At 39.6% G+C, this 15625-nt stretch overlaps 1 protein-coding gene across 9 annotated transcripts; it reads right to left on the bottom strand.

Moving 5' to 3' along the window:
- Positions 1–831: 831 nt before the first annotated feature.
- Positions 832–12010, bottom strand: LOC100746618. 9 transcript variants are annotated; one of them, XM_033321254.1, is made up of 10 exons: positions 11216–12010; positions 8780–8828; positions 8162–8706; positions 7745–7768; positions 6919–7659; positions 5857–6281; positions 3728–5421; positions 3368–3578; positions 3229–3283; positions 832–2719 (listed from the first exon to the last, which is right to left on the bottom strand). In XM_033321254.1, exons 1-9 carry the CDS (start codon positions 11218–11220, stop codon positions 3240–3242), a joined length of 3738 nt encoding a protein of 1245 aa, XP_033177145.1. In that variant the 5' UTR covers positions 11221–12010; the 3' UTR covers positions 832–2719; positions 3229–3239. The 9 variants fall into 9 exon arrangements, with proteins under 9 accessions (XP_033177145.1, XP_024224092.2, XP_024224091.1 ...); XM_024368324.2 differs by having other exon boundaries at positions 3728–5403; positions 7745–7813; XM_024368323.2 differs by having other exon boundaries at positions 7745–7813; positions 11442–12009.
- Between the last annotated feature and the right edge of the window lie 3615 nt (positions 12011–15625).

The following is a 15625-nucleotide window of genomic DNA, read 5'->3' on the forward strand; positions in this document are numbered from 1 at the left end:
CCTCCCTAGTCTCCTAGCAATTTTCTAAATTTCATGCATATGCAGCGGTAGCGTTTAAAATGCCTTGTTAAAATTGGTACTGCGGGACACGATAATTGTATTTCCCTAGAATTTTTATTACACTCGGCGACATGACAACGAGCCACCCGACAGTAATTACACGTCGTACGCAGGTTTTAGCTTGAAGCGGATGCTCCGGCTCAGAATTTCTGGTACGTTGGCCGTCGACGAACTTTGCAACAAACTTTCACGTTCTTTCCTTCTCCTTGTAGTTGCTGACCACTAGGACCACTTATAATGTCGCGACATCCCTACGGTGAAGAAATTTGTTTAGTCGGAACTTTCAAGCTCGGTCCAAGGAACGCTTCAACTTCTAGTCCCTCCGTCAAAATTATCCTTTCAAAATTATTGCACGCTAGGTAAAACGTAACATGTCGTGCAAATCATTTTTTATTGTTATTGCTGGGATTCACTGGGCTATATTAACGTATTCACTGTGTCACATAATTATGCTTTATGTTAGAGCGTACGTAATTAGTAGGTTAATTAAACCTGGTTCAATTTGGGTTGTTGTTTAAAGTTACAGCGTGTTTTCACGTTGCTTTGTAAAAGTTTCAAAACGATGTTCCAGTCTTGTACTATAAAAATAAACTTCCTTTAAAGAATTTTTACGCTGCGTATTTTTATAGTAAGAAAATAAATAGACGTTGCGAAAGAGATATTAAATGGATATGTGTAACTATCATTTAGTTATTATATCTTACTATATGTATAGTTTTATTATATACAGTTATGTGAAGAAATCTCTATAATATTATATTTGTATTATTATTGAAAAGCAAATAGTGTGATTCCTGTCGTATTCACTTTTTTATTATTTTTTGCAACGTTATTATGAACAGCCGCGGTATTGTGGCATTGTGAACATGAAAATTACGTTGTCGAATAATTACAGTTTTGACCCAGCTTAAATACCATGTCAGCACCACGAGTTAAAAGAGTAACAATAACTAGCAGGAGTGTGACGGAATGTCTGATTTGTAGCTGTGTTGTGGTACATATTCGCGTTGCAAATATTATAGCCACTGTTGCACGGATAGTTCCTTCCACTGGTATTGTAGGCTTTGTCGACATTTAAGTAATATCGACTGCACGCATTGTTACAATTCGGAGAGTACCGCGCGCAAATCTCGAGCGATCTTCCAGTTATCGAGCACCCATAGGTATTATTTATCCTGCCGAGCTGATGGCTTTTGGGGGTCCAACAGTCTGCTGTCGACCAATATTCGTTCGGATTTCTCCATCTGTTCGATAGAACGTGACACCAACTATTGGCAAATGATTCGCAAGAATTTATCTCAGTGGCAGTCGAACAAGTAAATCTTGGACCGTTTCTAAGCATTTCGCATTGCGTCATACAATGGCTGGCCGATGGGCGAACGTTAGCACAGTAAGACAGGTGGCCGCTTATTCTCGCGTTCGAAGAACAGCTTTCGTTCGTTCGAGTACAAATCGCTCTGCGATTCTTCTCAATTCGCGGTCTCTCGAACCAGATAGACGAACAATTCGATATTATCGTTTCTGTTTCAAATATATTCCTGCGTGGTTTCCGCGAATTCGTGTCGGTTTCTTTATCAACAGGAAGCGAATCCGCTGGGCCAACACAGACACTTCGCCTTTCATTCCATTTTTTATTTTGTTTTTCGAGAACTTTGTCGTCTTCCTCCTCCGATTCCTGCACCGTCGATAAGCACTTCTTACATGCAAGCTCCTCTTGCAACATTGAAATCGTAGACGTCGTGACTATTTCTAGATCGTCGTTCTGTTCTTCCGATTTCAAGGACACCGTGTCTTCGGTTTGCGAACATTCGGCTATGGTTATATTTGGACACGTTTCTTGACACATAGGACCGCCGAATTGCGTTTTGATCACCTCAATTGGTATACACGGAATCGTCGCTACTAGACGAAACAAACGAACGTCTTCACCTTTGCCGTTCTTCTGGAAAGATTGGTGGAATTGGTCTGAGGAGATTTTTCGCTGACAGCTTTCGGGAAAATCCGATTGTGTTACGTTCACGCCTTTGCATCTGTACGCGCGAAGTATCGCACATTGGTTCCCGTAATACTCTGGTACGATCGTTCCAGGTTCTGGTTCTGTTTCTTCGTCGGCTTGTAACGAGGACGGCAGATCCGTCATGGAATATATTTCCGTGGTTATTTGTATATCATCGGTTTCGATGCGTAATTCAGTCGAAGCGTCTTTAGTTCTACTCTTCATCTCGTAATTCGATCCTTGACAGTATTCTATTTCTGACCTTAGCAAGGATGTGTTTCCATGTTCTTTTAATTTCTTTATCGAACTTTCTTCATTGTCAGTGGAACTGTGTTTGGACTTAAAAATGGTATTCGTAGCCATTATTATTGTATTTTATAGTAATTTTGTTTGCAAGAACCGTTTCTTTGTTATTCTTGTATCTTTGAAGGAGCGTTAAATAAGATAGATTATACCTGATATCTAGCTTTCCTGTAATCTTTAAATGACATTTTTCTTCTGATACATGTTATTACGTTATTTGTAAGGATATTTATTTAAATACATTTTTTAAAGTTTTGCTAAGTAACCACTTTTTGGGGTCAAGCATCGTTCAAAATGATAATTTGTACTGGTAGCTTCACAAAGATGTTCGGCGTATCTCTTGGCTATAAGCTTCGTTAACTGTAAACATGATGAATTACACTTACGATTTATCATGTGTGTCGTATGTTCCAAGTTTTAAGGTTATAAAAAATTATGTCATTTATCCATAAAGAACTTGAATATGTTTACAGTGCTGTTCCATCTATGTAATGAATACAGGAATTAATTATAGCTCTTTATTGTTGCACTACATCTGATACTTTTCTCATCCTATAGAGGTAGCTTAATATTATGCTTGAATTATTTCAAGGTGAACGATAGGATACAGATATAATAGTAAGTAATAGTAAGATATAATATTTCTAGAATTATAAATATGAATATAACAAAAAATAAAATTTGTATGTCATCAAGACATTTTACAATTAGATAAGGAATTATCGACTAAAATTTACAAGCTTCAACAAGTTATTCAAACGGAATATCCAAAAACAATATCCAACTGATCCTTTCATAATCTTACTCTACACTTTCACAACACAATAACTACATATATATATATATATATATATCAAAAGACTTCTTACCACTGATTGAATCATCGCCTCTTCTTTCCGCAAGGTCCGCACACATGATTCGTCCCTAAAAACCCGAAAACCTTTATTCGAATCAACCATACTCCGTATAAGATCTATATTTCAATAGATAAATTTGTAGACATGGCACCGTTGGTCGTGTTGTTTTCATTCTCTGGCGAATAATTTGTTTCGGTCCTCTCATAAGTCGCGTGGTTGACCGACGCGTACATCGATGAATCGTATGTACCCCTCGATGTCAACGTTCGACGGTACACGGATGGACTAACGGTAACTCGTCTTATTCGTCTCTGATGATCGTAGTTGTCATATCTCGGAGACTGTCCTTCAGTGGCCGCCACCTGTATAGAATATTCAATTTCATCGTTCCGTTTTGTCTGACCATTAATTTCCACCCCTGCCTCCGGTGTAACCACGTTCAATGAATATTCAGCGGAATTCATCCGTTGATTGGTTACGACGGAAGCAAGACGCAAGCTTGTACTCGTACTTCGCTACCGTTCGAATCTGACGATTGTTCTTCATCCTCGCCATTTCCATCCAGGTTCGAGTGCAATTTAATACTCATCAGTACCTGCCGCTTTTTGTTGCCTACTTGAAACTCGGACAAGATCTGCGTCAGAATCGTGTTCGACGTTTGCATCTGCACGCTCACGTACATTTTCTTCCCGTTAAAATCTCTCGAGAACTCGATCGGTGCAGCACGATTGTCGACATCGGTCACCTCGTCGATTATTGGCTCTACGATCAATTCTTCTTCAGGTTTCTTTGGCGTGTCCATGGCAGTTTCGTCTATCGTAGATTCATCTGGTATGGGAACTTCGGCTGTTTCAATGGGCGTTACATTAGAAGTTTCTAAAACTTCAGAGTTTCTCGCGGGTGCTTCTTCTATGGATGATTCTGCTGTGGTTGTTTCAATCGCAGGTGTGTCTGTATGTGTTGTTTCGCTGTCTGTAGGACCATCGGTTGGATCTACGGTCGTTTCATCCTCGTCTATAAGTGGCGTTTCTGCAGATGACTCAACCAAACGTACATTCTCCTCCACAGGTTCTTCAATATTTGGTTCTTCATCAGGTGCGTCCACAGTCGCATCAGGTACGTCCACAGTTGCATCAGGTACGTCCACAGTCGCATCAGGTACGTCCACAGTCGCATCAGGTACGTCCACAGTTGCATCAGGCACGTCCACAGTTGCATCAGGTGCGTCCATAGTTACATCAGTTGCAGGAGGACTTTCTTCTCCGATTTGAGAAATTTTGGATGGTGGTTTATCTGGGCGTACCATTCCTTTCTTCGGGATGCACGAACAAAGATCTGCTACCGGACCAGTCACCTCCGGCACAGTTGAACATATTATACGCACTTCCCTGATCAGCGTACATTGGACACCTTTTCCGATCACCGTGGATTTTGATCTCATTCTTTCTTGCTTTACTATGTCTCTTTGTACATCTTTTCTTGGAGTCGATACTCCTGTTCTAGCATTGACTTCCGGTCTCCCAGGCGTGAATGGTTGTCTTTGATTCAGAGACGTGGGTGCCTGTTTTGGCGTTATAGGGTTCGGCGAAGGTTTCTTTTTTGACGAAGTAGCTAATTTTCTCGGTGTTTTCATGTTTTCTTTAGGACAAGGATGCAATGTGGATTCCATTTCTTGAATCCTAGGACACTCTTTTCTTTGAGGAGGCACCCTACTTTCATCTGCATACGGTTCTAATCGGTTCGTGGTTCTTATTCTCTTGCGATACTCTATACTTTCTGTGATGTAAGGAGCAGTCGTAGGATCGAGTACCGCGCGAATGGAATTCGCTTGAACGCTCACGTCTAGTTGTATGTTAGTTCTATCCGTTTGTTGGTCTTGAGGAGTAAATTGACTCGTCGGCTGATTTTGTTGCTTAGTTACTTGACTTCTCGTAGTGTTATTTTCGCGATTGCACACGCCCGATGGTTCACCGCGCTTGTTCAGAGTCGGCTGTTTTTTCTGTTGATTGGAAGTATCGCCACCACCCTTTTTGCGAACGCTACCGTATTTGGGATACGGTATTTCTTTAGGAGCTGCTTCGTTAGGAGAATATACGTTTCTGTGAACGTTTCTGCTAAGATCAAAATAGCACTCCCTCTCTGATTGAATCTGTTCTTGCGTGTCGCAGTTAGGTTTCCAATAATCATCTGAAGACAGGTGATAAACTTTAGAGGCAAATATAACTGGGATTAATTAGAGACTTTGTGTAAAAAATGATCGAATAAATGTAGAAATACGAAATATTCGGATTTATAGAAGGAACTATTTATTTCATGTAATAGTTACAAGATAGTTTGTCATATATTGTTAGTATTCCATCGCATTAGAAGTGTTAGGAGAATTTAACCCTCACACTGCATCCCTGGGCGATTCGCGTCCGTGTCATTTCTTCTTTTTCTTGGAACTGCAACGAGCGGTTACAGATTCCGTTTTACGTGTACCCTAAAAAAATTTGCCAGCTATGGAGACTGCGAGATGTCAAATTCATACAGAAAATATGAAAAAATAATTGATCGTATAATTAACAGAAATCCGACACGAGACGTTCTAGTACATGCAGTGTGAGGGTAATGCAAAAGTATTTTAAGGGACAGGCGTACTTTGACACATAGGTGTTTGACATTCAGGCAATCCAGCGAGGCCGTCGCAACAGACATTTCCACAGCAATGCATATCGCAGTTGTTTGATTCCTGTCCTATTATTCCTTGCCAACACGTCCCTTCGTACATGCATTCGTTGTACATTTTCGATTGATTGCATTGGTTGGCACATGTATTTTCTTCGCAATTTTTCATGCATGTTCCACACGTGGAACGATCCTTCGTGCTCTTCTTCGAACGTTTCAATTTCGAAGATTGTTTCACAATCTGGCCAACACTCGTCGTCACCATTTTGACGAAACATTTATACGTTTCCTGTACCTGTTTTCGGATATCGCTCAATAAGGAACGTTCGTCTGTTTCGCATTGCTGACTACAACCAGTTGTCTTTCTCTTGATGTACATGTCACTTTCCGTTTGCGCTCTAGAAAATGGTTAGAAAATCATTTAAATGCATTACACTATAAGTATTACAATGTAAGTACTATAAGTAATGATTGAATATATTCAAATATTTCTGCAGAATAAGTACTCTTCTATCGCGTTTCGATTTGTCTAAATTGGAATCACAGTCTATTTAATTTTGGTCAAAAATCGATAGAATCAAGAATTTTAAACTATCACAGTTCAAGTGTTTTGACCGTAAAAAATACTGAATAATAATATATCTCAACATTTCGATAATCAATTGATAAATTAATTTCCACGGAATCTAGTTATGATTAATAATTAGACTCCATTTACACTTAAAATCCTCGAATTATTACAAGTGAAAGGGTTGCTCCAAGAGGAAGATCGAACGTATAATATAAATTCATAATTAACTACTAATCGTAATAACAAGCTTTTACACTTTTCAATAGATAAATAAATAATAAATACAACGTAAATATCGAAATTGCTCCGTTATCGTTGTAAAGGTTTTAATTACAGTGAAAAATTATGTTTTCCTACGTTGTTGCAAACTGTTAGAATAATCCTACGTATCCTATATAATCCTAGTATAAATTCTACGGTAAGTTGCATCAATATTATACAATCTGAAACACGAACAAACTCACTTGCAATCACGTAGATCCTGAAAACTCACGTTTGACTGCACGATGCCTATCATCTCAGGGCTGAACGGTTCCTCGGGCATCTGTTCGATCGTGTAATCATCAAGATACACGCTCATGCTCGCGATTCTATCCGAACAGGTGCGTTCCACGGCACCTGGCCGACCTTTACAACTGGAACTGCATTTCGGCTCGCTCTTCTTCGATTTACTACGACACCTCAACAAGTCAGACTTGTTCCTTTTTACGGCGCTGTATTCTTTCCTCGGAGCGTCGTCTTTCAATAATCCCATCGAATCGTCGCATTGAAACGCTTGGACGGAAGTCAGGTTGCTCACGTTTGCCACGCTTTCCCCAATTTCCACGAACAAACTCGCTTTGGACGGTGTGCACTTTCTCGAGCAGAACGAACACGAAGAATGATCAGTTCTCGCGCAATTTTCATTTCCTGCGAAATGGACGCGCTGCAGACACTGTTTGCTGGACGTGTGACAATCGTCGGGAGGGAAATCGCATTTTGGCTCGTTCTCTTCGTGAACTACGCAAGGTTGTTGAGAATTCACATCGAGAGGGCAGTAACAATCGTCGAAGCACTCGGTTTTAGGAGAGAAATCCGTGTTCTGCCACTTTTTACACGAGCCACAGTCGTCGTCCTGTCTTTTCACAGCGTAGGGTTCGCAGTTCCCGCAACAGTTCTCAAAGGTGCAACGGTAGTTCTGACGGTTTCCAGCAATTTGTTTGCTCCTAGGTTTAATTGGAAGCGAACTTTTTCTATTGAGAATAAACTTTTTCTTGGTTTTAGGTTGTGAGATAACCGCCGTGTTCTTACTTTTTACCGGCTTTTGGTTTGCTCCTGGAAAAAAATCTTCTTCGTTTCTGATCAGATCTTTGATTGGTGCTGTAATACAGTACGTGTTTCTTCGTGTGAAGTATTTGAGTACGATCTTAGTATAGTATTATGAAGATTTTTTATGTCAAAAGAAGTGAAACGTGTAAAAAAGAGCTTTCCTGTTGTATCGTCAATTTCTGTCATTTTAGAAATGTTCGGATATATACAGAATTAAAAGCACAACTATGAAAATAATTTTAGCTACATTAACAATCATACGAACAATTTAAATAACATAGATAATTAACTAGAAAGAATAGGAAAGAAAATCGCTGCATCTTATGCCATGTATCGCAGAAAAATATTACTCCACATTATCTCATTGTCATAATTACCACGCTAAAATAATGTACTCACTTGTTATAGCAGTGTTTAAAAGAAACGTTGTACACCGGTTTTTCCATTCCAACATTTTCACACGTTGGTTGTCGCGAGACAACGCTGATGTTTATTCCGCTTTTGCAGTTTCTGTACGCATCATTAGCTCCATTTGCATCGTATTCAATCACGCTGTTCCCATAATTATCATAAGACAGATTTGGATTTTCATGTTGGCAAATATTTTCACCCGTGAAATTGCTCGTGTTTCTATCGGGACAGCTTCCCTGGTAGCTCGAATCTTTTCTGTGTTCGTACATTTCCGCGTAATTTTCTCTCTGCTGGTTCCCCCTTCGATATTGCTGATTTCGGTGGAAATCCCGTTCGCCACCGTTTTTCACCGACTCGTTCGATCTTATCGGACCGGTTCCTTGCTTCCTTTTCTTCTCGTTTGTCAGCTGCTGAATTTTTTCGATGTCGTTGTCGTCGAATGTGCCCTGCCGCGATTCTTCCGATCGATTTCGTTGTTCGTCGGCGCAAACGTTCCCGTTGAAATCCATCAAGCGGTTGCCCCGCGCTGAAATCTACCGGCATGCAGCACGTTTATTTCGAGCGGGTGTGCGATTACCGAACGGCTGGACGATCATAGTGTATTACCGGTATTATTGACGTAGGCCAAAGGGCACGTACAAATGGCCGGTAATCTCTGAAATAAATTAATCACGGTCGATCGAGATCACAGACTGGAGAATGCTTGTGGTGGATAGGCTAAGGGTGGTTCGCTTTTTAGCGCATTATTATCAATCTGCGACGGTCACGCTGCTTTGCCACGTTCACTCTATGGGTTCATTGTGTCCGGTAAAATGCGTAATGCGCACTCTGCAAACGTTTATGTGCGTTTAACGTCAGACATGATGAAATATACGTATAAGGTAGATTTCTGATTATTAAGCGAGTTGTTTGTCGCTGTCTACAGTACGAGTTATTTTTACACATAGCGAGCTGTAAACCATGACGGTGTTAGTCAAGATTTTGTGGATTTGTATTTAGTAGAGTTGAAAACATCGTATCTTTAATTTCATAATCGATTAGGCTATAACTTTATTCTTTGTTGACGGTACGTTTTCGTGACCTAAATAGAAAAATATGATCAACTGTTTACAATAATAAACGTAGGATATTATTTCATGAAGATTAGCAGTAGACAAGCAATACACCACTATGATTCTCAATCTACGATGGAATTATTTTATTATATAGTTTGGTACTTAAATGTCTCACAACAGATGTCGTATATTGTCTCATTTTTTAAACATATTTGCACTATCACATTCCTTAAAGCGTGTGCATTCATTTACTTGTATAATTATTTATTCCAAAATTATAACAATTAAAATATACCTATATATTTCAGTAATAATATATTTAAAAGGCAAGAAGATGGCACAGATATTTTAGATTGTATAGACTATTCAGACAAAAACTTAGAATTTTCTTTGGAACAACTTTGAACATACATTAATTATCAAAGAAATAATAACATGTTTCGCAATGTTTCGTCAAATAGTTTCTGACATAAACCCAATCCGAATGCTTTTTCAACCACGCATCTCTCACACTCCATTTAACTCGCTTAACTCATGCAAATAGTTCGTTCACCAGAAAAATACATTTCCAAATGCTGAGTATCAAACTATCTGTAGCTGTAATAAAATTTTACACGAATGTTCACAATCCTCTGTGTGTATGACGGCAATGTAGGAAACGAATGTCCACGTGGCCCAGTAATACCAAAAGTTCGCGACGATGCGATGGTCCAGTTAGTCACATTGTCGAAGCAGCGAAAGGTAACGTTTACTTTGGAACTTGTACAATTTGGAATTTTCCGGGGTTAGTTGTCATTGCCGAATCGAGGGAGGCCGAAGGTTTGGTTATGAGAGATCGGGAAACATTCGCGACTGTTATCGTGAGGCGCAGTTATCGCACGATGTATTTTTACGCTCGCGAGCGCTCGCGCGTGCGTGCGTTCCCGCGTCGCAGAATATTCAAAGGACACCGAAAACAAACGTGGCGCACGACCAAAAATATATTCCATATTTTTATAGCACGTTCAATAAATATTTTGAATGTCTACCCATCCGCAAGCTTAAAAGAAGAATTCTATGAATATTTGTCAAATATTGCGAACATCATGGCTGCGATATATGTATCGCGTGTTCACGATGAACGCGGCCGCGTGATATGAATACGTTATATTCGGTGCATCGAAAAACGCTCGGATTACCATGGAAATTACCGTCTGTACGAATGTAATTAATGCCTGTGCGTATTTTGCCACCGATATGTAATGATAAATATGGCGCGCATAACGCGACATTGCGCTTTCGCGAAACTGCGATTCTGTTTAGAAAACACGGTAGAAAATGAAGAATAGAGATGGGAACGATACTTTTCAATGGTAAATATACGAAAGTTTTATGTAACAATATTTTTAACATTCGTTCGAATAAAACTGATGGTAATTTTTTATAATTTCCATATCTTCAAACTGAGGAATTTCAATTCATAAAATTTGTTATTTGTTGTATTAAAAATTCGAATTGCAAAAAATTTGAACAACGTTACCAGTTATTTGAATCCGTTTCCGATTATTTTTCGATATTTCTTATTTTAAGTATACTTTCTTTTAATAATCAGGGAGAGTGTGAGTGAAGCAATGAAATTTAAGTTAAATGCCCCTGATTTGAATTCCGGTTCTGATTAATTTCTAATTAAACTGTAGTTAAATGAGACAGATTTTGATAGATCGATGAAAAGCACGCGACGAATAATCTTCTGGGAAAAGATCATGGAAAATGCAACAGGCAAGAAACCGCTCGTGACTCCTGAAATGCAAGTTGGTTTCCTCGTGTACACCATCCTCGTACATTACGCGTTCTCGTATTTCCTTCAATAAACATAGCTACTACATGATAGAACGTACACCAATTGAACAATATATATCCTCAAAACTATAGATTTATCCAGTGAAAAATATAAGTATATCTACGCTTCTCTCCACGGTATTAATGCAAACATGTATTCATTACATACTTCATTTGACGTTTTACATCAGTGAAAAGGACAATGATTCGCCGACATAATTATTTCAGTAAGATTTAAACACATTAATACAAATACGTGTATAATACAATTAGCTCGATAAATTCCATTTTTAACAATATCAATAACGTCTATAAATTAAGACAAAAGCCATGTCTTAATTGTCAACTTACCTTTTATAGTTTTATACTTTTCACATTTTAATCAAAATATACACTTTCATTGTAAGTAAAGTATATATCTTGCACCAGAGCGGATACAATTCTAAAGAGACCATTGCCGTTTCTTTAATCGCGTAGAACGCGTGGTTTCTTTTTCTCCATTGTATCCGTGATTCTTTTCTCTTTAATCCTTGTGTTTTTTTTTCCTTCTGTCTTTCTCCAACGATGAATTCGACGATGTTACCATGGCCACAATTTCTCGGCACACAAAAGCCTCGGGTACAGAAAACGCGCACACCGAATGAAACAGCGAAGCGAGTGGCACACCGGTACACGCATGGTCGCATTGTCGCGCAAATTGGAAAAGGAAATAAATCATTGAAGGGACTTAAACGTTCGCGGCTTGAACGTTTACTGTTGGCCTGCGTCGACGAGCGTGGAAATAATAGTGGCGTTCGCTTCTAATTAAACTGGCCGATGCACGGATGCACGCGAGCCGGCCGCTTAAAAAATTTACATCGACAACGAGGTCCCTGTTGTGCTCTCCTCCGCCTCTGTTTCGTTTTCTCGCGTGTATATGCGCGAGCGCGCGCGCGCTCTCACGCGACCTCGAACGAGCGCTGCGTCGCGAACAATACTGAATATTTCACTGTAACGAAGGGTCATGGTTCTCGCGTCTACGGGTCTCAACGTATCGACAAAGGTGAATTTTTGCGTTCATTATAATTTTGCATTGTTTACCGGCGGATAATTCCACTCCGACGAAGAACATGGTCGCTCACGGTTCGGGAGAACCAGCCGGATTGTAATTTACGGCTTTCAGGTTTAATTCGCCGCCGCTGCAGTCTTGCTCCAACAGCAGCTTGTTGGCGTTGTTGTTGTTATTCTTTCTCTACGTTTGAAAGTGAGTTCCTCTGTTTTAATAGAGAAATTGAAATAGCGGCTCCGCTGTGTGGCTCACGAGAGCAACGAGCAAAACGAACATTGAGTTTAAATTAGCTGATTCTTTTTCGCAGATCGAACTGTGTATGAGTACTGTGCGTTTCTTTTTATAATTCTGTTACTCTGCGTTCTTGTATTTTGTTACGGCAATGATAGATACATATCGTGTTCCTGATTTGAAAACGAAACGAGACTCGAAATTTCTGGATCAAATTTATGAGGAAGAAAAATAATTGTTATAAAGTAGGATCGAATGTACGCATCGTAATAACTCAATGACCGCATTTGCAACAAGAGTACGTAATTAATAATTCAAATTGATGCTGTATTTAGTAATGTACGTTCTACGTGAAATTTAATTTAATATGCTACTTTTATTCGTGTATAGAGTAGTTCTTGGAACAGCAATTAAACGAACAGCTTATCAAGTATCAGATGCAAAAAGATCGATCTTGAATATATCCACACCGCTTCCCTGTTCCATTCTATCTGTCTCTATTTTACATCAATCTTTTAGCAGCGTGTAACGGTCGTAAGTGCAAAATTTTTATAAAAGAGGTGTTTGGAGAAATTGTTCCATTGACAACACAAGATTTCCCTCCACGTAATTAGATCTTTGTACGTCTTCAAACGAATAGAGTTCTTCGTTACGATACCCAATAATTTTCTAACAAATAAGCCATAAACGTCGAATGCTCATCTAGTTTCTCACAAAATTTTCAAATATACGCAAAGCAAAAAATACATTACCCAATAAATAATACAAAAACGACATTTCAAATAGCAATTATTTCTCGCTCAACAATCCCTATTAAACGATGCACTTTCAAATTAAAAATCTTTCACATGTCCATTGTTCGGTAGACGATGACAATATCATTGGAGGTGTCGTTCTCTTCGAGACGAGTTCACATGACGGATCACACTTGACGAATCTGCCGACGAAACATAGCTTCGTAAGCCATGCAAAAAAGCGTGCAGTCTGGCAGATCTGTAGGGGTTGAGGTGGTTAGCTGTCGCGTATAGTGATGGATGTCTGGAGGTTAAAATTTTGTAGAATTTCTACCGCATCCTGCTTCGTCCTCCCTTCATCGCGAACACCCTTCCCTTCTGCTCTCTCGTATATTTGTGAATCTATCTCCTAGTACATTTACACCCTTCGAGGTGGCCTAACTCACGCGTGGGGTTGGTTAGGCTTCGAGGGAAAAGGGTCACGCATCGCAGAAAGGAGCAGACGTTCCGTCCCCGCTTTTCCTTCTCTCATCTTTATCCTTTACCCCCCCCTTCCCCTCTTTGCATCTCTGTTATTCTTTTTCCCTTTTTCAGGTACACTTTTTCTTTCCTTTTCATTCGCGTCGTTTCATCTCTTCGTTCAACCAACGAGAGTCTACGAGCATCTTTCTTAAAAAAAAAAGTAAGCCATAAAATTGTATTCCACGTTTTTCGCAAAAAGGGGAAGGATCAAGCAACCCCCGCGAAAACGGGGAGGATCCCCCATGTATTTTGTAAAGGTAATCCGTGGGTGCTTTTCATCTGCGGAATGAAACGTCTCGAGAGGACGGGGAAGCACCGGAAGCCGGATAAATTTCATCCTGCAGGTGCAGAGCCGACGGAAGTTCTGCATCTGAAACGCGAGAACCTTTGCTTATACTTTTATTCCGTGTATAATGTGTAATTCAACCGGTTCGGATGCAAGGAACCCGTAACACAGAACGCAGCTTAAAACTTTATGGTCGTCTTACAGTTTAATGACGTCCTAATGTATGTTGAACTCTGGATAGCTATCTACTAGTGAGTATTAATTCCATATTTTGGAAATGACAGTGTCTAGACGGAGATACGTAAATGATTCAAGTCTAGTTAGAATGATAGTTATCAATTTTTATTCAAAGGAACTCTGTAATAATATGAATATCTCTAATATCAAAATTATTTCTCGTTTAAATCTAGTTTCAACCAAACTCAAATTATGTATAAAATAAATTATACCAAAAAGTGCAATTTTCCACGCTAATTTATAAAACCCATTAATATAAAAAACATGAAAAATGCCAGGACGCAATAGTGATACGTTAATGTTACACGAAGAAGTTACTATTTATGAGTACGTCACTCTGGCAATTTTTTAAATAAATATACGCCATAAAATTCCACGAAACCACTATAATAATCAAGATTTCTCGTTTTCGCAAACATATTCCCTCTATGAAGAAGAAATTAAAATCCATCGAGAAAACGTTCGAGTGTTCTTTCGGTAAGCCGCGCTGCACTCGATTTAATCAACGACCGATCGATCTCACCTCGCGTATTGAATCACGCCAGTACGTGCTGATACGCGCAGATACTGTATGCATATGTATGGGTACGCTTAAGGGTACGCATTTGTCTTAACGCAACGCGTAAGGGAAAAGCCCGGAGATGCGCATGATACACCGTAGAGTGGGGCTCTTGAGACACCAGACACCCTCTCGCTGTCTGGTCACACGGCAACCCTTTTTAAGTGGCGAGTATTATGTCACTCTTGTGCTTTAATAGACACCTACGCTTCTGCCCTGCCCTGCCCCTAGTCTACGTGTTCAGACTGCGTGCAAAAATGCTTCCCTTTGCGAGCCGAAAAATAAAACGCGGCTCGGAAGGGGCGAGACGCGCCGGAGGATGTCGCGCCTCCTTTCTATTATGAAAGATACCGAGGACCCCTGCTTGCCGTTTTCAGTTACCTTCCATAACGCTTTTTTAGCGGCGGCACACCTGGGGACACGTAAGTCTGCGCACTGTTTTCTTTTTTTCCACCGCGTCGTTTGACGTTCAACACCATAGAAAGGATGGCTCCTAGCCGCCAGCAAACACAGCGGAAAACAATTCCGGACTATTCAACTTTCGACTGCAATGTCCTTAGTTTATTTCGACGGAGGTTTTTGAAGGCAGCGCAACATTTTTAAAATCGTAACAGTTTCAGTAACTTTAAGTTTTGGTAATTTAAGATTTTATTTAACAGTCGCGGTATATATTGGGATAGTTTTACGTTTACAAAGAAAACAAGGCTCATAACACGGAGATACACGTGGTTCGAAATAATAAACTAGAAATTTTAATCTTTAGAATCATATTTATATTTGCTTTAGTTGATCGGTGGGTGTACTATTTAGACATTTTCCGATGCGTGTAACAGGTTGTTCGTTATAATAATATTGTTGGACGTATCACAGACGTCTGTTACCTCGAGCAAGCTTCTTGTTACCAAAAAAGATTAAAACTCACCATAAAAACAGACCACGTTGTGTCCGTAAAAAAATCTGAA

Source organism: Bombus impatiens, unplaced genomic scaffold (genome assembly GCF_000188095.3).
Source record: "Bombus impatiens unplaced genomic scaffold, BIMP_2.2 scf_0418, whole genome shotgun sequence".
NCBI lineage: Eukaryota > Metazoa > Arthropoda > Insecta > Hymenoptera > Apidae > Bombus > Bombus impatiens.

What these genes read in the sequence shown, in the direction of transcription:
- LOC100746618 (XM_033321253.1), bottom strand. An exon ending in AAACCAAAAGCCGGTAAAAA is followed by an intron (nt 7,660 to 7,744) that starts GTAAGAACACGG and finishes AATTAAACCTAG; the next exon opens with GAGCAAACAAATTGCTGGAA. An exon ending in TGAAAACAACACGACCAACG is followed by an intron (nt 3,284 to 3,367) that starts GTGCCATGTCTA and finishes TCGGGTTTTTAG; the next exon opens with GGACGAATCATGTGTGCGGA.